At 38.6% G+C, this 26,182-nt stretch overlaps 2 protein-coding genes and 1 long non-coding RNA gene across 3 annotated transcripts in view; 2 read left to right on the top strand and 1 right to left on the bottom strand.

The window, feature by feature from the left end:
• LOC128586377 (uncharacterized) overlaps positions 1-26,182 on the bottom strand; it is a 91,815-nt gene that overhangs the window by 49,191 nt on the left and 16,442 nt on the right. The gene's annotated exons all lie outside the window — the stretch shown is intronic.
• TMEM242 (transmembrane protein 242) overlaps positions 1-26,182 on the top strand; it is a 31,150-nt gene that overhangs the window by 1,401 nt on the left and 3,567 nt on the right. The window contains exon 3 of the mRNA XM_053592137.1: positions 7,855-7,992. Within this exon, the coding sequence (XP_053448112.1) occupies positions 7,855-7,992 (138 nt within the window). The remainder of the gene's footprint in view (positions 1-7,854; positions 7,993-26,182) is intronic.
• LOC128586375 (L-lactate dehydrogenase A-like 6A) lies at positions 21,010-24,627 on the top strand. Its single transcript, XM_053592136.1, has one exon. It carries the CDS (start codon positions 22,127-22,129, stop codon positions 23,258-23,260), a length of 1,134 nt encoding a protein of 377 aa, XP_053448111.1. The 5' UTR covers positions 21,010-22,126; the 3' UTR covers positions 23,261-24,627.

Raw genomic sequence — 26,182 nt, 5'->3', positions numbered from 1 at the left:
CTTACATTTTAGCAGATTTTAAAAGCTTATCCTGTACATTTCCTATTCACAACACAACTTTAAATCTGGATCTGGGTAATTCACTATCAATTATAAGAGGCCCCAATATTTTATGTATCATTTAGAAAGAATATTACTGAATTTTAATGCAACAAATTACATAAAAGAAATTCACTGACTTCAGATTCCATATTGCAACTAACCTGTAAGAAGCTATGTGTCACGTTTTTGTGTAGCATCAAAGAAGGAAATCTATTAAAATACTCCCTTTTCCAAAGATATCTCAATGAGACCAGATTTTATTCATGAACTTTAACAAAAAAAATATTTTGCAACAGATTGAATGCAGAAGCAGATATAAAAATCCATCTTTATTAAGTTAGACATTTAAAAGATTAAAAAAATGTAAAACATTACATCTCATTGCACTAATTTTTTTGTTTTGAAAAATAGTTGTTTATAAAAATGGGTTTATATTAATCTATAATGGATTTACTATCTTTAAATGTATAAATAAAATTTAAGAATTTATTAATTTCAATTTCAAATATATTAAATTTTTTTTGAGAGTCTCACTTTTTTTTTTCAGGTGCTCAAACTTTTATTTTCCTACAAAATACTATAGAAATGAACTCAAACTAAACAGATATATACATGTACATATGTACAAAATTTAGTTCTGAAAAAGAATCTGTAAAAGTGGATGGTAAAAAACAAAACAAAATAAAACAAAAAACCTCAAGAAGATTTAAAACCAGTACTATGAAATAGATTTTCTTAAAGGAAAGTAATAGTTTTTTAAATTGCTGGTTGTAGTTAGTTTTCTAGGCTTATTTATACATTTGATTGTGGTCAGATATATAAAGGAGTTTCTTTAATTTTAGAATATCTCCAGTCTCATTTTATTATGTCAAAAAGTCCAGAATTTTTTTCCCTTCACAAATCTTTCAATGTGAGGACAGAGCATGTTAAATTACAAATGAACTTGAGAGTCTCACTTTTTCATGCACAGTAGAATACCATGGCGTCACAGCTCACAACAACCTCAAACTCCTCCGCTCAAGTGATCCTCTTGTCTCAGCCTCCAAGTAGCTGGGACTATAGGCACCCACCACAATGCCCCGCTGTTTTTTAGAAACAGGGTCTCACTCTTACTCAGGCTGGTCTCCAACTTGTGCGCTCAGGCAATCGCCCACCTCAGCCTCCCAAGTGCTGGGCTTGTAGACGTGAGCCACTGTGCTGGGCCCACATTAAATGTTGATAAATGTAACCTACATAACTGAAAATCTTTGGGAGTCCAAGTATAAAGGAATGTTGAGGGTGGCGCCTGTGGCTCAGTCAGTAAGGCGCCGGCCCCATATACCGAGGGTGGCGGGTTCAAACCTGGCCCCGGCCAAATTGCAACCAAAAAATAGCGGGTGTTGTGGCGGGCGCCTGTAGTCCCAGCTACTTGGGAGGCTGAGGCAAGAGAATCGCTTAAGCCCAGGAGTTGGAGGTTGCTGTGAGCTGTGTGAGGCCACGGCACTCTACCGAGGGCCATAAAGTGAGACTCTGTCTCTACAAAAAAAAAAAAAAAAAAGGAATGTTGAGACCAGAAAGTTTGAGAACCATTGTTTTGGATTGTTACATATGTTATGTTAAGGTTCTGCTTACCTCTGGGAAAACATTTGAATTAAAACATTATCACTTATCCAGACTTTTTTAGAGGTGAAATAGTTTGTAGAAGTACTACGAGATTCTAGAGCACACTATTAGTAAGTTTCTATAAGCAAGCACTACTCTAAGAACACCAGGATGTGCACTTCAGCGTCACCAGCTGTAGATCTTCTCTAACACGACTAACAGCAATATGTTAGTACTTATAATATGTAATGCTTATGTTCTAGCTGCTCTTCTAAGGGCTTTCTTTACTCATTTAAGCCCCATCATGGCTTATGAGGTAGTTACAAATTTTTCCTAGTAAAGAGCAGGAAACTGAGGCACAGATGAATTAAACAACTTGCCTAACATGGTAATCACTCCATCTTCCATTACTTCTGGAAAGTAAATGATACTATTTTTAGCAATGTTGTTGTTACTCTGTCCACTACTTAATACAGATTCAAACACAACCCAAAAGGACTTAACATGATAAACCTTTCAGTTGGACACTTCCTACATTTCTTTTATTTTGGAAAGATAATCATCCCCTTAATATCTTGTTTCATTATCTTAGCTGAGTCACATGTTAGAAAATTGGGAGTTGGAAAGCAGTAGTAAGTACTGAATGAACTTACATTTTTCTTTGTAATTCCTTGAATAAACAAAAGAAGGAAAAATGCAAGCTAAGGTGGCCAAATAATCCACTTTTGAGCTTCTTTGTTTGATCTAGTAAAATAGATCAAGATTCTTTTTAACTTGGTATATTTCACATTTGTATAACATTAGTTTCATAAAATGATTATAAGAGTAAATGAGGTGCTTTGAGAGAAAATGTACATATTATATGTCTTTTTGGTTAAAACATACATAAAGTTTCCTTATCTAAAATAATTTAGTGCCCCTGCTTATCTTAATATTGACATGGCAAAAATTCACCAAATAACCATGAGTTATTTCAAGACCCATTCATGTAATGACTAGACAAAAAGGGCAAGTACACACACATACATGCATACACACATATACATGGCTAGGATGTGTGACTATATCTTTTGGATACAGCTACAACTTCTAGGAAGTTATAAAAATAAATCTTTAAAAAATACAGCATATGTTATAAAACTACAACCAGCTCATTCTGTGATTAAACATGTCAGAATATTATATCAGCTAAGAATGCTCTACGGGAAATAACTAGGTTGAACATTCTTCTTTAAAATGTTTAGTTTACTTAAAATTCATCCCAGATTAAACTGAAGAAATACTAAAAATGTAAATTTCATTCGTAGGTATGTAGTTGACATTTTATAAACAGTACAATTTGCACTTGATAGTTTCTACATGTCTGAATCTATAGTAATTTTTGTCATCTGCTTTCTCAAAGGTTCTGGTAAATATTAGAAGATAAGGGGCACACACGTCCTTAGGCACAAGAGGTATTATAAATACAGAGTTTTCATTTAGAGAATAAGTTTTTTGTTTTATCTTGGGGATACTAAATATCATAACTATAATGTGATTCATTCAATTCAACTTTGAAATACAAATGCCTTCATTTTAATTTAAATTTTTTAAATAATGGGGCAGGGAGGAAAAATATAGCTTTTATTTTATATATGTGTAAAATATGTTTTTTTTAAGCAGTTACTTTTATTTTTTTATTAAAAGGTACTTTTTTATTGTTAAATCATAGCTGTGTACATTAGTGCAATCAAGGGGTACAGTGTGCTGGTTTCATATACAATCTGAAATATTCTCATCAAACTGTTCAATGTAGCCTTCATGGCATTTTCTTAGTTATTGTATGTAGACATTTGTATTCTGCATTTAGTAAGTTTTGCCTATACCCATTCTAAGATGCACTGTAGGTGTGGCCCCACCCTTTACCCTCCCTCCACCCTGAACACCTCCCTCCCTTCCCCTTCCTTGGCCCTTTCCCCATATTCTTGTGCTATAGTTGGGTTATAGCCTTCATGTGAAAGCTATAAATTAGCTTCATAGTAGGGCTGAGTACATTGGATACTTTTTCTTCCATTCCTGAGATATTTTGCTAAGAATATGTTCCAGCTCCATCCATGTAAACATGAAAGAGGTAGTCTCCATCTTTCTTTAAGGCTGCATAATATTCCATGGTATACATGTACCACAATTTGCTAGTCCATGCGTGGGTCTATGGGCACTTGGGCTTCTTCCATGACTTAGCAATTGTGAATTGGGCTGCAGTAAACATTCTGGTACACATATCTTTGTTATATTGTGATTTTTGGTCTTCTAGGTACACCTAGTAAAGGAATTATAGGATCGAATGGCAGGTCTATTTTTAGGTCCCTAAGTATTCTCCAAACATCCTTCCAAAAGGAAGGTATTAGTGTGCATTCCCACCAGCAGTGTAGAAGTGTGCCCTTTCCTCCACATCCACGCCAGCATCTCTGGTTTTGGGATTTTGTTATGTAGGCCACTCTTACTGGGGTTAGGTGATATCTCAAAGTAGTTTTGATTTGCAATTCTCTGATGATTAAGGATGATGAGCTTTTTTTCATGTGTTTGTAGATCGTGCGTCTGTCTTCTTTAGAGAAGTTTCTCTTCAAGTCCCCTTGCCCACCCTGAGATGGGATCACTTTGTTCTTTTCTTGCTAATACATTTGAGTTCTCTGTGGATTCTGGTTATTAAACCTTTATCGGAGGTATAACCTGCAAATATTTTCACCCATTCTGAGGGCTGTCTGCTTGCTTTACTATGTTCTTGGCTGTGCAGAAGCTTTTTAGTTTGATCAGGTCCCAGTAATGTATTTTTGATACTGCTTCAATTGCCTGGGGAGTCCTCCTCATAAAATATTCACCCAGGCCGATTCCTTCAAGAGTTTTCCCTGCACTTTCTTCAAGTATTTTTACAGTTTCATGTCTTAAGTTTAAATCTTTTATCCAGTAAAAGTCTATCTTAGTTAATGGTGAAAGGTGTGTGTCGAGTTTCAGTCTTTTACAGATCACCAGCCCGTGCACCCAGCACCATTTGTTAAATAGGGAATCTTTTCCCCACTGAATGTTTTTAATTGGCTTGTCAAAGATCAAATAATGGTAAGTAGTTGAATTCATCTCTTGGTTCTCTATTCTGTTCCAGACATCTACTTCTCTGTTTTTGTGCCAGTACCATGCTGTTTTGATCACTGTCGATTTATAGTACAGTCTCAGGTCTGGTAGCATGATTCCTCCTGCTGTGTTTATATTTCTGAGTAATGTTTTGGCTATTCAAGGTTTTTTCTGATTCCATATAAAATGAAGTATTATTTTTTCAAGATCTTTAAAATATGACAATGGAGCTTTGATAGGAATTGCATTAAAATTATATATTGCTTTGGGTAGTATAGACATTTTAACAATGTTGATTCTTCCCAGCCATCAGCATGGTATGTTTTTCCATTTGTTAACATCTTCAGCTATTTCTTTTCTTAAAGTTTCATAGTTCTCTTTGTAGAGATCTTTCACGTCCTTTGTTAGGTATACTCCCAAATATTTCATCTTCTTTGGCACTACTGTGAAAGGAATAGAGTCCTTGACTGTTTTTTCGGCTTGGTTATTGTTGGTATATATAAAGGCTACAGATTTGTGGGTGTTGATTTTGTAGCCTGAGACATTGCTGTATTCCTTGATCACTTCTAAAAGTTTTGTAGTAGAATCCCTGGTGTTTTCCAGATATACGATCATATCATCTGCGAAGAGTGAAAGTTTGATCTCTTCTGACCCTATGTGGATACCTTGATCGCCTTTTCTTCCCTAATTGCAATGGCTAAAACTTCCATTACAATGTTAAAGAGCAATGGAGACAATGGGCAACCTTGCCTGGTTCCTGATCTAAGTGGAAATGATTTCAGTTTAACTCCATTCAGTACGATATTGGCTGTGGATTTGCTGTAGATGGCTTCTATCAGTTTATGAAATGTTCCTTCTATACCAATTTTCTTAAGTGTTCTGGTCATGAAGGGATGCTGGATATTATCAAAAGCATTTTCTGCGTCAATTGAGAGAATCATATGGTCTTTATTTTTTAGTTTGTTTATGTGCTGAATTACATTTATAGATTTATGTATATTGAACCAGCCTTGAGACCCTGGGATAAATCCCACTTGGTTATGGTGTATAATTTTTTGATGTGTTGTTGGATTCTGTTTCTATAAAAATACTCTTATTGAGTATTTTTGCATCAATATTCATTAGTGATGTAAAATATATTTTTTATTTTATATACAGACACAGTAGAACCGCTGTATGTATGTTACCCAAGGGACTGTAACAAAGTAGTTAACATTGGAGGTGGTCAATGTAAGGAACTAGGCCTAGTGTACTGCTACATAAACGTGGTGCATGTCCTGTCTATGGAAAGTAGGTCAACTTCAGGTGATCAGTGTAGGGAGGTGGTCAACTATGAAGGTTCTACTGTGTATGTATATGCACACACACAAAGCTGTGGTTAGCATGTGTGTCTATATCTAAAGATCTTTCAAGGCAACATTATTTTTAACAAGTCTTACCAAGTTCACCAGCATTCATTTTGAAAATTTTCAACAGGATATATATGAACATCGTGTGACATTCTCCCCAGAGGAAATATCTTGTGATACAGTTTGTGACAGGACTTTTTAAAACTTAACAAGGACAGGTCAATTTTTAATGTCAAGTTTCCACTAGAATTCATTTTTGGAAGTACCTAGGCAATAATTAATAATAACTTATTTCATTTCATAGTTTGTTAAGACTGATAGGTCATGTACCTGTTTTTTAAAAAATCTAAAAGGCAAAATTAAGATTTTATTTCATTTTTTTTTTTCTCTTTCCAAGACAGAGTCTCACTATATCACCCTCAGAGTGCTGTGGCATCACAGCTTACAGCAACCTCTAACTCTTGGGCTTAAGTGATTCTCCTGTCTCAGCCTCCCAACTACTTGGAACCACAGGCGTCCACCACAACACCTGACTGTTTTTTTGTTGCAGTTGTTTAGCTGGCCCGGGCCTGCTTTGAGCCCACCACCCTCAGTGTATGTGGCTGGCGCTGTAATCACTGTGCTACAGGCCCCAAACCAAAATTAAGATTTTATTATTAATACTGCGATTTCATTATGGGTTATTTTCCTACATAGTTATACTTTTACGTGACTTAACAAATGTGGGTTTACATAGATGTATGTACCCACGCGCGCGCGCGCAGACACACACACACATATACTCAGGCTAATTATTGTCCTCCCTAGGGAAATAATGGATTTTTAACATGTTTCTAAAATAAAATTTAGACTAAAGCTCAAACTGACCCTGGTTTAATAATATTTGGTTAGTGCTGAGGCTTGTGGATGAAAATGCAGGCCAGTTAAAATCAGTGCATGTATGTGAGATCTGTGGTATCTAGGGAACTACTCCAAAATCACAGCAACATGGGGAAAGGAATAAGATAGTATTGTTTTTATCACCAAATGGCTAAAGAAAAATAACTTGATAATCTGGTTGTGTCTGAAGTATGTCTATAAAGTGTTACATCAGCAAATACAGAGTTCTAGTAGATCTAGTCCTGGTGCGAGGCTGGGGATACAGATGAGCAAAGTCTGTCCATGTGCTGTGGGCAGCATTCACAGTCACAAATTGTGCATGCATAAGAAAAGTCTGTGTTAAGAAAAATAGGTTGAGCAATATATGAAGAAAATTATTCTTTTTTTTTTAAAGAAAATCCTGAAAGAGAAAAAGATTCTAATAAATGGAAATTTATTTCCAGATAGAAGACAGAATGTTATAAATTTGCTGTCTCTTACCAGATTAGCTAACTAGTTTAATGTCATTCTAATAAAATGACAATGAATTGGGGATAGTGATGAAAATACGTCAAATGGTCTACAAAACCAGTGTATGGTGCCCCATGATTGCATTAATGTACACAGCTATGATTTAATAATAAATAAATAAAGATTAAGAAAAAAAAAGGAAAGAAAGAGCTTGACAGAATACAGTGTCCCTGGAAGAATTAATAGGCACAGTGCTTTGCATACTCAAATGTTTGTCAGTCAGAGAAGGCATACGGATATTAAGTAGCAAAGCTGGTATTTGACCTTGGGTTGGTAAGTCTTCCCAGTATGTTGCTTACACAGAGAATAATTAATTTCAGGTACTACCAGAATGCTTATTCTTTCTGAAGTGATTATTTTAACCCAAACCTTTCTGTCTTCATTTCAGGGAAGTATGGCTACAGCTGCCTTACCGGAAAGTGGGTCTTCCCTTGCCCTTCGAGCTCTGGGCTGGGGCTCACTTTATGCGTGGTGTGGGGTTGGTGTGATCAGCTTTGCAGTCTGGAAAGCTTTAGGTGTTCACAGTGTAAGTAACAACAATCCTGTAATTGCTCTCTGGATATTCTACTTTCTGTATTGCAGTCTAAATTTTCCTGGTATTCAAATCTGTATGTAGTGTGGTCACTGCCTTGGGAAATGTTGGCAGAGTATGTGATTAAATTCTTGCTAATACAGGGAACTCCTCCGTTCTAGTAAATCATAAACAACAAATTTAAATGTTTGAAGGTGGTGAAACTTCAAATATAATTAAATGACTAATTCACAGCTAATGTTCATTCTATGCAAATTGACGTTAGCTATTTGTTCAATAAAGTTATTAATTTGCAACAATTTTCTGTGCTGTTTGACATGTTATGTATGTATGTAAACATCCTTGTAAAATAGTTAAAGCATTTTAAAAGTAATTAAATTATTACTGTGCTGTTTATACATTATTGGAAAAATTCTAAAAGCCTGCATATGTGTGCCTATCTCTGTGTGTGTCTGTATTCAAGTATACAATTTATACCCCAAGCTAAAAAGTAATACATTAGGAATAATTGCATTACTATTTTTAAACAACTGGTAGGAAGTTCTGTGGACCAGGTGCGGGTTCAATTGATAGTAGGTGACAATTGATAGTAGTTTAGAATAGGTGGCAGCAGTAGAGTTGATGAAAAGAGATTCTGGGTATTTTTCGAACGTGGGGTCACCAAGGATTAGTTATAGATTGGATGTGGAGCGTGAGGAAAAGTGAAGTCAGGGATGTCACCAAGACTCTTGACATGAACATCTGGAGAACAGATGGGGCTAATGTGAGAGGAGCAGGCATTGGGGATAAGGTCAGAAGCTCAGTCTGGGACTTGTGATTGGAGACATCTGTTAGCCAGGTGGAGCGTGAAATAAGCATTCCATCCAGAAGTTCAGAGTTCTGGGGAGAGTACACGGTGAAGACAGACGCGTGAAACTCATCAGTGTACGGTGGGAAAGCTGTGAGACCACATGAGCTCACCAAGGCAGTGAGGGTAGAAGGAAAAGAGGAGAGGTCTGAGGAAGGAGCGCTCGGCCACCCCTAAGGTTTAGAGTTCAGGGAATGAGGAGAAGGTGGCAAAGGAGATTATTCTACTAAAGAGATAGGGAAAACCAGAATGGGGACTTGCACACTGGGTGTGCTAGGCCAGCAGATGTAGCTGTGAATTAAAATAGGAAAAATAAGCACTTTCATCAAGCAGCTCAAGGTCAGCCATTAGATGGCACCCTTTTTTGGAACTAGGTTTATATCAGAGATTGAATACAATTCTACTAGCAACAATTATTTAACTTGAGTTGATTTTTACTTACTTGTGTTCATACAGAATGATCATTAACCATTTGAGTGTGTAGACTTAAACCATTTCTGTTAAAAAAGTATCAATGGGTTCATTTGTCTGTAAGACTCTCAAACATGGCAATCAAACTGGTAAGCCTAATGACCTATGTATAGGGAGAGATTACATTTGTATTCTCTTTTCAGACGGATATGAGGATACAATATAAAAAGATTCCACTTTTTTTTTTCTTTTTTGAGACATGGTCCTGCTGTGTTGTCCAGGGTGGAGTGCGGCTGGTGTCATCATAGCCCAGTACAACCTCAAACTCCTGGGCTCAAGTGATCTTCTTGCCTCAGCCTCCTGAGTAACTGGGACTACAAGCCACCTGGCTAATTTTTGTATTCTTGTAGAGACGGGAGTCTTCCTTGCTTAGGCTGGTCTCAAACTCTTAGCCTCAAAAAATCTTCCTGTTTCAGCTTCCCAAAGTGCTAGGATTTAGGTGTGTGCTACCACACCTGGCCAGATTCCACATAGTCTTATATTTTGTAGTACCAAGCAGAAAATATGTTTTTCTCCCCCAAATATTTTATTTAGGCAATAATTGTCTCATTAGTGCCATAAAACAAAGAAGTTGTTTGTTTGTTCCTAGAACATACTAAAATAGCATAGTTGCACCCATAAAGCCCCAATTCTCAAGCATATAATTTAGATAACCCAATTTTTGTTGGTCTATGAAAATTTTGAATGATTCATTCTTATGACTCTTCTAAATCAAGGACTATACATATTTCAAACACCTTAAAATTTTACTGCTCAGTTTACAACCTACATTACTAAACACTGGAAACATCACGGATCAATTCCATGCAATCCATGTGGAGTAGAGTGCTAAGAGACTGTCATTTTTGTAAAGCTAGAAGCTTAATAGCTTTATTACTAGGTAACCTGAAGACTCAGACCTGGGTTCAAATCTTGACTCTGCCTATTACAAGTTATGTGATCTTGGGCAAGTGACTTAACTTGTTGAGGCCCACGTTCCTAAGTTATAAAGTGGGAGGTATGAATATTTACTGTTATTATTAAGATTAAATAATCTGCGTTGTTTAAAATGTCTGGTATTATGACTAAAATTACACCAGAAGAAATTTTATATTGGTCAAAAGCAAAACTGAGATAACAGCAAAAATGATGAACAATCTCAGTCACAGGTTTTCTGTCTTTTCTTTTCCTAGTAATCCTTAATTTAGCACTACAGATAATAAGTAGCCAGCAAAGTGACTTTAAAAATAAAAGTCACATTAGCAGAAAAAGCACACTCATCTGTCTAACGGTGTACTGTGAGTGAAAAGTACAATGATGCCTATGATTGCCATGTTTGAGAGTCTTACAGACAAATGAACCCATTGATATTTTTAAGGGCTCATATTTTAAAGGCAGTAGTGTTTTTAATTTGTGAGTTTGTTCATTCAAAAGTCACTTGTGAACCTGCCCTGAGCCGGGCAGTGTGCGAAAACAGGGCATCCCAGCAGACTGTTCAGTCTTACCTTTGACTTTCCAAGTAAATTCTTATGATATGACCCTTCTCTGAAGCTTGCAGAAAGTAATACAGCTCTGCATTTAGAGTTCCTACATTTAGAGTGTCAGTGAATACTATGAGGTTGCCCTGAGTCTGGTGATGAACTTTCTTCACTATCTACTGCCTCTTATTGAGAAATGTCACTTTCTATACTTAGGAAACAATCATAGTCAGAAAAATGTTGAACAGAAATGGTTTAAGTCTACACACTCAAATGGTTAATGATCATTCTGTATGAACACAAGTAAGTAAAAATCAACTCAAGTTAAATAATTGTTGCTAGTAGAATTGTATTCAATCTCTGATATAAACCTAGTTCCAAAAAAGGGTGCCATCTAATGGCTGACCTTGAGCTGCTTGATGAAAGTGCTTATTTTTCCTATTTTAATTCACAGCTACATCTGCTGGCCTAAAAGGGAACATGTAAAAAATGTTTAAAGTGAAACTTTTCAGTTTCTATAAAATACTGTGGTTTTGCTCAGTTAATTCATAATTATTATTGAATTTTATTTCACATAGAATGCATATAATACATTAAAAACAAATATACATTTTTATTTTGCACCATGGTATATCATTTCTCAGAGGTCCCAAAGAAAGAGAGTTAGTGGAAGCTATCCTGTTATAATGCTGACCAAGCAGGTAAATTTGCCCAGCACTGAAATAGGACCCTCCCTGCCTTTGGAGAGAAATCAGTCCAGATTCAGTATGACCAGCCCTTGGGCCAGCAAGCATGGCTGGATTGCTCAGTTTGTATTTATTGATTACTTTGAATTATGGTATTTGATAATCTGATTGTGATTGAGGTAGCATTAATTTTATCATAATAACTTCATTGTAGAAAAAAAGAGATGAACATTTCCTTTGGGTTGGTTCTTGGTCCCCTAAATCAGCTACATACATGATCCTGGGAGACTGACCGGGTGACTGCATGTTGGATAGTCTGATTAGATTGTTTTATGAAGGCAGATAGTTTAACTTTAGAGAATAGTTGAGGTAAACAGCCTAAGGAAGTCTAGTGTTAACTGGTAATTCCCTAATTATTGGAAAAAATGAAGAAACCTGTTATTTACATGTTACTTTTTTACCTTTTATTATAGGAGGATAAATAAGATTTCTAAAGAGTTTTAGTTTATAGCTAGACTACCTTGTCTTTTTTCCCCCTGCTTAGAAGGAAAAACATCAGATGTCAAAAAAACTCCTGGTTGCTATGATCAGAATTTTGTACGAGGGCATATGTGCCATGTATGTGAGAAGGTTATTATTGCAGAGGACTGGCAGCGATAACTGTTGTTTATATAGAATGTGTTCATGATGTCTGCACCAGACATCATTTATAGGATTTATAGATAGATTTATAGATAATTTGTAGATGTTGCCCTCATAGGAGCTAAAACCTCAATTGTGATTAAAAACCTTCAATGAAAATGTTCTTAATTATTGTGAAATACTTTAAATTGTCCAAAGATTTAAAATTTAATGTTAATGTATAAAGGAGAGAAGTTTTTGATTTGTTTTTTACCCTTTTACCATGGGATATGCTCTAATTACATACCTTAGTGTTTAGTTTTAAAGAAAAATATATTTATAGAACCTGTCTTTTTAAAAACTGACAGCTTTGGGCGGCGCCTGTGGCTCAAGTAGTAGGGCGCCGGTCCCATATGCCAGAGGTGGCAGGTTCAAACCTAGCCCCGGCCAAAAACCAAAAAAAAAAAAAAAAAAAAAAACCTAAAACAAAAACAAAAACTGACAGCTTTTTAAAAATAAAAATAAGGTACTTACTTTTTTAAAAATCAGAGTAGAAAAGTACAGAAAAGGAAACAAAAATTACAGAAATCCTACTAAGTTGTGACCATCGCTGCAGTAAAAACATCCTTTTGGGCCACCTTGGGTGGGCATATTCATATAATTGTATAGAGATGCTGCTTTGCTATAGGTGCTGTCTGGAGTCTTTTTTTCACTAACAGTTACAGGAACATCTCTGCACAGCAGAGTCTGTAAAGCTCCATCACTTTTAATGACTATGTGATTCTCTGTTGTATATTGTAATCTACTTTATCAGTCTTCTGCCAATGACGTTTAGATTGCAATTATCACTAATAAACACAATAGTGAACCTGTGGGCATACATCTTATTGCATTTTTTTTTGTTTGAGAAATTTGTCCTAAAGCCAAGTTTGTTGAATCAAAGTATATTTTAAAAATGTTTTTGATACCTATTAGTAAACAGCCCTCCAGAAAGTTTATCCAACTTAGAAGATATCAACAATGCATACAAGTTCCTAGCACCCTCACCATTAGTGGCTTCTATTACTCTGAAATTTTTGCCAATCTGATGGAAAATAATTTTTTTAAACTGTATCTCTCTTGAGCCCCTGCTGTTAGAAAGGCCTTTATGGAAATAATTTGTGATTGGAGACTTGCAACCTTTCCAGGCCCCTGTCTTACCACCTCCTCTGTTGATAGAAGTTATTGCTTTCTCAAGAGCCCAGGCCTCCTTTTTCTAAAAAGTAACAAGTAAAACATGTAAATAAAACAGATATATTTTAAATATTTCTCTAAAAGTAGAAATTTGACTTCTCTGTTATAACGTAGAGCCTTTAAGGCAACTAATGTATCTTTCCTCTAGGCTGATATTGGACACATTCTTGGGAAAATTTATTTACTCTAGTTATTTTTTGTAGCTGCTCTTAGGTATAATTTTTATATTAAGGCTCACTTATTAATAAACTTATGACTGGGCTGAGGGCTTTTGGTAATAATTACAATCAAATTTCTTTCTTTTGACTCTGTTAATTTCAGTTTTTTACCAATGTTCTAGTGAATCTCTAGTACATTTATTCCTACACTATTTTTATTTATTCATCTCAAAGGACGCAGCACTGTAGAGTGACTGATAGAACCCCATATATAAATAAAACTATGGCAAAACATAGAAATTTTTAACTTTGATGATTTCTAAGAAGGGAAATCGGGTGGGGCATGGTGGCTCATGTGTGTAATCCTAGCACTTTGGGAGGATGAGATGGTAGGATCACTTTAGCTCAGGAGTTGAGACCTGCCTGGGCAGGAGCACGACTCTATTTCTACTAAAAATATAAGAATTAGCTGGGTGCAGTAGTTTGCCTGTAGCCCCAGCTACTCAGGAAGCTAAAGCAGGAGGGTGGCTTGAGCCCAGGAGTTTGAGGTTGCTCAGAGCTGTGACACCACTCCATGCTAACTAGCAGGGGCAACACAGCAAGATTGTGTCTCAAAAGGCAGGGGCGTAAGGAATAGACTTTAAGTGCTATATAGTTTTCAGTGGTGTAGATCAAAGACTAAAAACACCTATGAATCTCCTGGCGAATTGTTTAATGGCAACCTTTAATTATAAAAGGAGTGATCTGCAGGAGAAGTCTGAAAAGCAGCTGAAACTTTTCCCTTCTGTCCTTGCCTAAACTAACTTCAGTACTTCCACAGATTGCGACCAGCGTCTGCCCCCAGGAAGCAAGCTTCAGTTTCATATTCCGATTACTACACATTAGCCGACTCACCTCACTTCCTCTTCTTGGGAGTACTTACTAGAACTTCTAGAACAGAGATAACATGATCTTGTAAACATAGTTCCATCTGTCAAGCTCTTGGGCCTTCAAACGGCTAAAGTATTGAGGAATATTTTCCTGGAAGAATTTATTTTTAAATGAACTGGAAGTGGCACTGTGCATCAGTTAGTAAGTTCAAGCCTGAGGTGATGAAAGCATCTCTACCACCCTATTTCCCATGTAGGTGGGGCACTTAATATAGATGTGGAGGGGCAATTTGATGACAGAGACCGATTTGCAAGGACTGGTTTTGTTTAAAATGGGAGGTAATGACCAATGTGCTTTATTTTTTTAGCCAGAATGGGAATCCGCTATTTGGGCATATTTCCAAAGTACCTCTTTAGAAACCCACCAATCTCCTCTTATAAGTAAAATAGGGCACCAAGCATTTAACAAAGTCAAATGTGCAACACTTAATCAGAAAGATAAGCTCTGCCATAAAAGCCTTCTTGTGTAGAGGCCTGACACAAATCAGGCTTAGTCACGTCAGGAATGTTTCCAGCCTTAGTCCACAAGAGGAAAGGTATTCTTGATTTCATTTGGGTTTTCTTCTTTGTCCTTTCTGTTGTTATTGTTGTTTTGAGACAGAGTCTCACTCTGTCACCGTGAGTAGAGTGCCGTAGTGTCATAGCTCACAGCAGCCTCAAACTCTTGGGCTCAAGCAATCCTCTCACCTCAGCCTCTTGGGTAGCTGGGACTACAGACATGCACCACAATTCCTGGCTAGTTTTTCTGTTTTTTAGTAGAGACAGGGTCTTGCTGTTGCTCAGGCTGGTCTCAAACCCCTGAGCTTAGGCAGTCCTCCTACCTGGGCCTCCCAGAGTGCTGGGATTACAGGCATGAGCCACCATGCCCAACCAATTTAACTTTCTGATGACTCAGATCTACCAGTTACTGTTTGCTTCTTGTGCTAACAGATTCTGGGCTTTTAATAGTCCTTTTATTCTTTTAATAGCTTTTCTCAGTGATAATTGGGATCGTGTAACTTCTGCCTGTCACATTGGCTTCTGAAGTGCCTCTGCTGTTTCCAGTGATGCTCAAGGCTCCTTCTTTTGCCCTCGTCTCTCCTTCACAGCTTCCAGCCACTCCACTGAGCTCCAGGCACACAGCCCACTGACTGGACACTGACGTGTGGCTGTCCTGCAGACATCCTGTGTGTTCCCCCCTGAGCTGTCATTTACCCACACCCTGCAGCCCACAAAGCTGGGTCACTGTCCTGTGAATGGCAGCATCACCCACAAAGCTGCCCAGAAAGAAAAGCCAGATTTGCTGGTCAGGACCGCCCTCTTTTTTCACCTGTATCTAATCAGTCACCAGGTCCTGCTTCTCTCCACCCTCATAGCCACTATGGTTGGGGGCCTCCTTCTTACTCAGAGAAGATCCTAAGCTTTCTGTGTTCCACCTGCCTTCCGCCCTGCCTCTCTGCAGTCCTTTCTGCAACTGCAGCCAGAGTGCTTGGCCTGCAACTTCCCCAGACTTCTACTTGCATCTGTGCTGCACACTCTTTCTTCCTGTTAACAAGGGTAAAAGGTCCATGCTAGTATTAGATCCTATCCCCTGTCATCTACCTGGGGACCTTACTCCTGTCATTATCTTCAGACTTTGCTGATTGGCAGTTTTTCCCTCTCTGCTCCAGTGTACTGACATGGTCTATTTCCTCCCACCTCTCAAAATTCTCTCTCAATATTCTTTATCCCCCTCCAGCTACCAGCCCATTTGTCTGCTCCCGTTTGTAGAAAAAAATTTCCAGAAAGAGTGGTCCTGTGGTCATTAACTCCACTTTCTGCCCTGAGTCCAGCTCCTTACCCCAGTGCTGCACAGAAACTGCTGTTGTCAAGGTTACCAGTGCCCTCCTTGGTTCCACATCCAGGTCTTACCTTTATCCTCTGTTATCTGACCTCCCAGCAACATTTGACACAATTAAACATCTCTCCCTCCTGGCACAGTACTTGTGGCTTCTGAAACACCTTGGACCTCACTGACCGATTTGCTTACCTCCTTTCCTGGCCGTTCCACTGGCTGACCCCTGAGTGTCAGTGTCCAATGGCTCATGGACTCTTCTCTTCCCCATCTGTGTTCAGCCCCTCAGGTCTTTCTGCTAGGCCCTGGCATTTCAACAGTCTGCACAACATGATGATCCAGTAGCTGGATCACACGTAGGTCTCCCAAAAACTTCAAGACGGCCCACATCCCAGCTAGAACCCTTGACTTCCTCACTGCCTACTTGACTTGCTTCTCCTTTGGACGCCCCCATTTCAGTAAATGCCACCATCATCCCATCCTTCCAGTTCAAACCAGAAATGCAGGTATGAATCCCCTTTCCTTTCAGCTACTTCAAGCAACTCCTGCTCATCAGCTCTGCTGCTTCCATCTCTCTCCACTTCATGTTTTGCATAGCACATTGATAGAGTTTCCTGTTTAGTTTCCTGGCCTCTTCTTTACTTCCCCTAGAATTTTTCTCTACACAGCAGCCACAGATACTTTTAGAATGTAAGTCAGATCATGTCACTCCTTTAATTAAAACCCTTCAGTGGCTTCCCATTGAAGAAGGCTTATGTGGTGGAGCCCACCTGCCTCACTGACCTCATCCTGAGCCACCACAGCCACCCACTGCACCCATCTCTTCTGCACTCCTGCCCTGCCAGCCTTCTTGTTCCTTTAGCACTTCAGGCTTATTCCTGTTTGGGGCCTTTATTCTAGCTTTGCCAGGAAACTCCCTTCCCAGGCCCTCGTATGGTAGGCTCTTTGATGCCATCCAGAGTTTATTTCACCGCCCCAGACCCAGATGTCTTCATCTCCGCCAGTTACTCTCTGACATTACCCTATTTTCTTCTTTGCAGCACCTATTACCAAATGAAATTATATTGATCATTTTCTTGTTTTAACAGTCTTCACAAAGAATGGAAATTCTGAAAGACCTCATTTAACTTGATTCTTGTATTTTCAGCACTTGTTACAGTACCTAACATACATAGGTGTCTAGCAAGTATTTGTTGGATGTATCCAATTACATTGCTTCTACCATTTCAGTGGTTCCCTCTTTTGAGAATAAAGTCCATGTTCCTCAAAATAGTTTATGAGTCCCTATGTGATATAGCCTCTGCTTATTCTTTAGTTGGTTGTCATGACTGGGATGGTGCTACCGCCATCTAGTGAGTAGAGGCCAAGGATGCTGCCAGACATCCCACAGTGCATAAGGCAGGTTCCCACAAAGAACTGACTGGTCCAAAATGTCAGTAGTACTACAGTTAAAACTCCAGCGTCTCTCATGAACCTTCTGCCTTGCTCAGAATTCTAGCCATGCTGAAAGGCAATGTTCTTCATAGCTTCTAGCCTCTGGCCTCTGAGCCTTGTACTTGCTTATCCCCACTGGAACATTTTTTCCTTTCTTCACCATTCCCCACTGCTGACAATTCTTTGCCAGAGTCTTAGGGCAAATTAATTGTTAAGCTTTACAACATGGCATTCATCTGTTTTGACAGCTTTGCGTTTATAAAATACTGTAAGTTTCTATGTCAAATGGAAAGTAATCTCCATACACAAAGATATTCTTCATGTCTTTTTTTTGGATGAACAAAACTGTTGTTTATGAGGACTACAGTACAACTTCTATTGATTCAATCACAGGGAATAAATGGAGTGAATTAATAAAACAGCACCCATACAATTAGACCCCAATTTTTAGATAGATAGGATTTAGGGTACTTAAATACATACTAATAAATTTCAATTTATTTGTTGTTCATGTTTTGTACCACATTAAAATATTTTCTGTTTTTCCTTTTTAGTGATTAATACAAGTGGCTGGCTCTTCCACATTACATCAAAAATTATGTGTAAGATGATGCTTTTAAAGAAGAATGTGGTTTGGGTAATTTAGTAGAAGAGCTTAAAAATTCATTTCATAATACAGTAGAACCTCCATAGTTGACCACCTCCCTACATTGATCACCTCTTTAAGTTGACCTAATTTTCATAGACCAGATAAGTACCACATGTATGTGTCAGTACAGTAGGCCTAGTTCTTTATGTTGAGCATCTCTTTATGTTGACCAGTTTGTTAACAGTCCTTTGGTTAACTTACAGAGGCTCTACTGTATTTAAATACTATAAAGAGGAAGTTGATCGCAGTATTAGGTTTTTTGTTTTTCTTTCTTGAGATAGAGTCTTGCTTGTCGTTCCTGCTAGAGTGCGCTAGTGTCATCATACCTTACTGCAACCTCAAACTCTAGGCTCAAGTGATCGTCCTGCCTCAGGCCTCTCACACAGTTGGGACTACAGGCACACCCTACCTTGCCCAGCTAATTTTTCCATCTTTAGTAGAGATGAGGTCTTGTTCTTGCTCAGGCTGGACTCCAACTCCTGGTCTCAAGCAGTCCTCCTCCCTCAGCCTTCCAGAATGCTAGGCCTCAGCAATTGCACCTGGCCTCCAGTGTTGCTTTTTTAATTAACTTTCTACTTTTATTCTACCTGGAGGCAGACTTTGTGGCTCCCTTTTGTCCTCCCTCCAGCTTTCCCAGTTAACTGACAAAGGAAAATGGCCTTTATATACTGGGATCTGTAAAGACCCCCAAGTAAGGATTACAAAATTACATAAATTTAGTATCGATGAGCAATAGAATTAGAGCCCACTAATTTGTTTTAAAACTACAATTTGCATTTAATGATTTTCAGATCATGAAGAAGATTGTTAGAATAATTGTGTTTATATAATATTCTTACATGCTGGTAAATTTATAGCCTATTTCAGATCAGCTTATAATATTAACATTACTTTCATTTCATCCTTTTTTCCCCCAAAGCAAAGGTTTTTTGTGCTGATCTTAGCTTTCCAAAGAACAAAACATTTTAAATAACTTTAAAGGATAAAAATAATCTCTCTGCTATTGCATATTTGTTTTACTGGATTTCTAGCACTGCGGGATTTGGTGTGGGGGGGGTTTGTCGTGTTTTAACTTCATAAAGGTAGGTATTGGCTTTGAAGATAATTACGAGGTCTTTTAGCTTCTCCAAGGCTATATTTGAAATCTATGCATCAACCTTGCTATGATGCCCCAAACGGGCACCACCTACCCATTTTACTTACCTCTGTTTCCAGAATTCTGGCACCAGGTGGGTTCTCTAGCCTTCCCTCTCTATAGCCTTACACAGTTAGTAGTTACTTACTGATTCTTTTCTACCACAAACATGTACTGAATCCCTATTCACATGTCCGGCTCTGTTCCAGAGGATAGGGATACTCTGGCAAATAAGAGGTCATCCCTCTCGAGTAACACATTCATGAGTATTTTACATTTAATTGCATGTAATAAAACCTATTATGGAGAGAGGTACCAAATACAATGATGACATAAGGTTTTAGAAAGTCATTTCTGCTTGGGAGATCTGTGAACATTTGTGAGAAGATGGAATATTAGGACTGGACTCCTGGATAGAAAAAGGAGGCTGGTAGAGCTGGATGTGAGAGTTGAGGTGAAAGGAATAGAGTGACTTGGCTGCAGCCATTCTTGGTCCAGAGATTTGATGGTTGTCTTCATTTCCTGCATCCTCCCTCACTAACTGAGGTAACCAAAAGTATTAAGGCGTAAAGCTACCATCAGCTATAATACTATACTGCATTTTGAATAGATAATTTGAGTTGGGTTTTCAATTCAAAAGAAATAATGAGCCACCTAAGATAGAAAGTCATTAGGGAGCTGTGTAGCTATATTTGGCTTTCCACTTCTTTGAGTAGACCTAAATCTGCTTTGGAGGTCATGTACATCTCTTCATCTCTTTCATTGGTGCTTTCCTTCTTTTTTTCTTTTTGCAGTTTTTGGCCAGGGCCAGGTTTGAACCCACCACCTCCAGTATATGGGGCCAACGCCCTACTCCTTTGAACCACAGGCACCGCCCCCTTAGTGCTTTCCTTTTTATCTTGAGACTTGTAAATAAAAAGCTACTTTGTTTGGTATATTTTTGTTTTGTAGAGTTTCAAACTGATTTAGTCATGGCTAAGGGGAAAAACTGAAGAGGTAGCTATCACAGAGATTGTATTTCTGAAGAGGCTCAAACTCCAGAAAGAAAATTATAGACAGAAGCCATCCAGCTGAGAGTCTTTATGTCCTTGAATTTCATGTTCAAGAACACTTACCTTGGAAAATGACTTGACTGGTCATAGGAAGAAGGTGGGAAAAGGCATCACGTTAAAACATTTTTAGGTATGTCTGAGATAAAAGAAAGAAGTGCTGTGAAAAGTTGATCCTTTTAAAGGATCCCTCCAAAATGTTAATAACCATCATTAAATAAAGATAATCACTTTTAAAATTTCCATTTTTAATTTGACAAAAGGTTACCATAAATCAGACCACCAGTACACAGAGAATTCATGTATCTTGTGTTCTGACAATTTCATGTGTCATGGAGCCTGTGGCTCTGTAACAGGATGTCTAATCTCTCTAGTATGGAAAGTGAGTCAACATGGCCAGCAAGTCACATCAAGGCAAAAGGATTGCAGGAACTCCACTAACTGCCACATCCGCTCCTTCACCAACTCCTTTGCTTACTGTTCTCTCTCCTTGGACTACATTTCTGTGGTGAAAGAATGAGAATAACTTTTCAAGTCCTGAATATAAATTATTCATTTTGTAAGGATTCTTATTCTAAAATTGAAGTCTTGTCTTTTTTTTTTTCCTGACTGTGCTGGGGCTACACGTACCAGGTAGCCCCATTAGAGAGAGAATACTGCTCTCTAAGAATGCAAGGGAGAGCTTTTCAGGAATCATTACACAGAATTCTGTTTGTAAGTAGGGAGAAAGTGCCATTATTGGGGCTTGCTTCTTGGGGCCTCCGAAATTTAAAAAGAATTTCGTTCCTAAGACTGCCCAGACAGATGCAGCAGAGGTAAGACATGCTGACATGTTGTACTAGCTAATGCTTTATTTCACTATTTTAGTCAATAATCTGACTTTCACATTGGTTAAAAGTCACCACTTTGACATTTAAGAGATAGCTTCTTTTTAATGGACTGGGTTACATCACCATCTTTCTACTTGGGAAGTTGTTTTTCATCAGTACACACAGTCACACTTTCCTGCGACACGAAAAAGGCTCAGCAGCATCCTCCTGTGAGATTTTCATATTGGAGTAACTCATAGTTGGCCCTTCTCCTGTTGTCAAGCTCCTGCTGTGGGTCTGGTCGGGACAGGCTCAAAGGCAGTGGAACCTCTTTTCTCTAGTTGCTGGGAAGGGTGCAGCACTGCGGGAGGCGAAGCCTGCGCCCTGTTTTTCCCGGCTTGGATGTGGCCCTCGTGACTTAACCTTTTTCATCTCTGGGTAAGAGAAACATTTTGATTTGGCATACATACTAAAAATAGAAAACTAATAATTCCAGGACTCTGCCTGTTAAACATGTCAAATGTTGATGAGAATGTATTTTTGTAATACTAACTCCAGGACTCACTTGCTGCACAAGGCAGCCTTTTCCGGCTCATCCAGCTTAGACTCAGCGCAGGCCGAAAGGCCAGGAAGACTGACGCAAGGATGCGCAAGCGCACTGGCGGGCTGGGCTGGGGGCGGGGCCTGCGCAGCCGCATTAGCGGGCTGGGGGCGGGGCCTGTTCCACCTTAGAAAAGAGCTTGGGACGCCTCTAACGGTCAACAGCCGTCTTAGCCTCTCGACATCGTTGCTTTAGCGTTTCTCCATTTTCTAACTCCATCTGTTGAGTGAGTGACCATGAGCTGGGCTGTGGCGGTTCTACGGGCCAGCTGGAGAGTGAGCTGGGTGGGAGCGAATTTCCCATGCCCAGGGCTAGCCCCGAGGCACCGCTCCCTACTCAGGGGCCCGTGGCTCCCCGCCACTGGGGCCGGGATGGCGACTGTGAAGAGCGAACTGCTTCAGAATTTCACTTCAGAGAAGCCCGTTCTCCACAACAAGGTCTCCATTATAGGAATTGGGTCGGTGGGTGTGGCCTGTGCTGTCGGCATATTACTAAAAGGCTTGACTAATGAACTTGCCCTTGTAGATATGAATGAAGACAAACTGAAGGGTGAGACAATGGATCTTCAGCATGGCAGCTGTTTCATGAAAATGCCAAATATTACTTGCAGCAAAAATTACCTTATCACGGCCAATTCCAACGTAGTGATTATCACCGCAGGTGCACGCCAAGAAAAGGGAGAAACGCGCCTTAATTTAGTCCAGAGAAATGTGAGCATCTTCAAATTAATGATTTCCAGTATTACACAGTACAGCCCTCTCTGCAAACTGATTATTGTTTCCAACCCAGTGGATATCTTAACTTATGTAGCCTGGAAGTTGAGTTCTTTTCCAAAAAACCGTGTTATAGGAAGTGGCTGTAGTCTGGATACTGCTCGTTTTCGTTTTCTCATTGGGCAGAAGCTTGGCATCCACTCTGAAAGCTGTCATGGATGGGTCCTGGGAGAGCATGGGGACTCAAGTGTTCCTGTGTGGAGTAGAGTGAACATCGCTGGTGTCCCTTTAAAGGATCTGAACTCTGATATAGGAACTGATAAAGATCCTGAGCAATGGGAAAATATCCACAAAGAAGTGATTGCCAGTGCCTATGAGATTATTAAAATGAAAGGTTACACCAATTGGGGGATTGGCCTATCCGTAGCTGATTTAACAGAAAGTATTTTGAAGAATCTTAGGAGAACACATCCAGTTTCCACCATAATTAAGGGCCTGTATGGAATAGATGAAGAAGTATTCCTCAGTGTTCCTTGTATCCTGGGAGCAAATGGTATTATGGACCTTATAAAGATTAAGCTGACGCCTGAAGAGGAGGCCCGTCTAAAGAAGAGCGCTAAAATGCTTTGGGAAATTCAGAAGGACCTTAAGCTTTAAACTATCATTCTGAAATTACTGAGGAAATAGTACATATGGGATTATATATGTCAAACTTTTGAATGAACTTGAATCCCTAAAAGATATAAACAGGAAAGTAGGTAGAATGACTTCCCTATTTAGCATTCAGATGCTTGATGATGCTTATCTTTTTACAATTCCAAAGTGATGTGTGAAGAAGCTGTTTTGGGTGCCCATGATGTGCTGTACTTGCCTTGTATGTATATGCAATTGCCTTTGGTCCAAAGGAAAAAAGTAGGTTGTAATTTCCACAAATTCTGATTCTTTTCATTAGATATATGTTAATTCTTTCACTGTGGCCGGCTTGTGCCTATGTTTATTTATACTCTTTAAAAAAGAATACTGTAACCTTCTCTACAACTTAAAAATAAAAGTATGTATACACAGAAGTGCTTTTTTAATGGATCCGTCTCGAAGCTGCCTTCGTTCCCTTCGGACAGCCTATCAGCTAAGCCATTAAAAAGACATTATGAAATGGGAACTGCAGCTGCATGTAGGTCATGTATGTATGCAGTGAAACAGGATCATTAGGTTAAGATAGGAAAGTAGTGATCAGACTGTAGCCGTTATGAAATGTTCAAAGCAGTAAAGTAGAAAGCTTTTAGAAAAAGGCCTAACAGAGGTTCTATAGTTACTGTCATTTATTTGGCATGGAAAAGAAACATCCCTAAATTTTGCAGTTTCTAAAAATAAAGCCTGACTGAGTGAGGATCATTTTAGAACTGCCTCTGAGAACCTAGTACATTAAATCAAGACATGTTATAAATTTGTTCTTCCTGGGCTACGTTTTAGAAGAGTGGATTCTTGGCTCTACGGCCCTAAGGTCATTTCTGTCTCTCAGTTTATTTCATGATAACAAAACTTTAGCTTTTGAATTGTGCCTTGCTGTTAATCATTGTCATGAAAATTGGCCATTTTTAATGAGTACTTTAGAAATTGTATTTCTCAAAGTTACACATTTGTTTTTTATTCCTAAGTCAATTTACTTCCGAGCAGATCCTAGACTTTATTCATGTGATGCAGTGAGGGTTTAGGATAAAGATGCTTGTCTGACCATTACTTAAATGATAGTACTAGTAACTTAAAAAATGTGAAGCTGAGATATAAAAATTCACGTTAGCCTTGTGCGATTGAATATTTAAATGAATAATATGGTATATTCAAACACATTTTATCTCAGGAGCCGTTTGGCTAGCAACAGGCCTAATCAAAAGTGAAAGCAATCAGCATCTGTTCTCTAAACCATGCCAATCTTCCTTAGTTGAATTTTATCAAATAAACATAGAACAGTGATCCTCACCTAATGACCTTTTACCCTACTGACCAGAGCTCACATACTGTTTTATTGATAGAAATGTTCTGATTTCCTTGGAAGCACTGCCATACCATGGGACTAATTGATGTGCTGAGCTCCCTGAAAGTGGGAAGGTTGATGGTTCAGCTGTTGCAGGTGGTTGTAAGAGCTTTTTAAAGTTCAACATTCCTTTTCCCTCTTAGTCAGCCCTTGAGTTTTTATTCAACTGTGTTTCAGCCAAATTTAATGTGTTTATTACAGGGCATCAAATAGCAATGTCTCAAGTCTATTTTATAATTCTCTTTACCACCTCTATTAATCAGCTAGGATAAGCCAAGTTATGTTGCAATAAAAAACAGTCTCCCAGTCTACTGTGGGTTCAGGCAGCTCTGTAGGAAAGTGATCCTCCATGTGCTGGCTCAGCACCTCAGACTGCTTTGATCTTGAAGTACCATAATAGAAAACACAAATTTCCATGATTACTATGGAAAGGGAAGAGAGTCTGAGGGAGTTGAGCCCCTATAATTAAGTGCTCAGCCTAGAAGTGACACATTTCTTTTGCTCACATTTCATTTGCCAAACCTGGTCATGTGGTTACCTAACCTCAAGGCAATAGGGAAATATAACCCCCTATATCCAGAAATAGATGAGTCCTGGCTATTGGCAAACGTGTGTCCATCATATCATTCAAAATAAAATAGTCACCACTATACGCTTTTTAAGTCATTTTTAGTGAAAGCTGGTACATGGGTAGAAGTTGTAAGAGGTAATTTGTCTTTCCAGGTCACAGAACCAAAGTGGCTATCAGGAAAGAGCCCTGGGCATCAGTCAGACAACTGTACTTATAAGTCAAGTCCCCTGGGACAAGTTAACCTCTCTGACCTCTGGTTTCTCGCACGTAAAGTAGTAGTCATAATTTCTGCCCTATAGAATTGTGAAGATTAAATAACAGCAAAATGCTTTATCCAGTGCCTGACACATAAGTGATCCTCAACGGTAGATATTCCTATTCAAGTAACATTTTTACAACCTAACAATACTTATTAATCTCCTGGTATTAGTATTATATGACCTTACTCTTTTTATTTTATGAAGAAGCCGAATTACCAGATTCTTGAAAAGTAACATTGATGCTATAATGTCATTGATATAGCTAAAGGCTTTTTCATCAGTAGATCCTATAAGCTTTCATCATTCTGACCTCCAGCAGTGAGGCCAGCCATGGTCTTGCACTGGCAAGTGAGGAAATAGAAGCTAAATGGGCTAGTCAATAGCAAAAACATTTCAAAACTCAGAGCTTTTAATTCTGATAACTGCCTATTTATTAGAATTGATGCAGTAAGGACTTTCTGAAATGAATTGGAGACATAACCTGAGCTTCTAAGTAATTTTTCAGGATATTATATATTAGATCAAATATTTTCAAGTTGTTCTTTCCTGCCAAGACGTGTATGGTACGTGTGCAGCAAAGCCCATGTGCACGTTCACACAGTGCACTGAGGAAGTGCATGGGCTGACGGTGCAGCCTGATGTGGGTTTTGCCCGCTGTGACACTGAGCACATCGGTTAGTTTCTTTAAGCTTCTATCACTCTTATCTTTAAAAGAG

The sequence above is a fragment of the Nycticebus coucang genome, chromosome 5 (assembly GCF_027406575.1).
Source record: "Nycticebus coucang isolate mNycCou1 chromosome 5, mNycCou1.pri, whole genome shotgun sequence".
NCBI lineage: Eukaryota > Metazoa > Chordata > Mammalia > Primates > Lorisidae > Nycticebus > Nycticebus coucang.
This window is presented reverse-complemented; position numbering and strand designations above follow the sequence as displayed.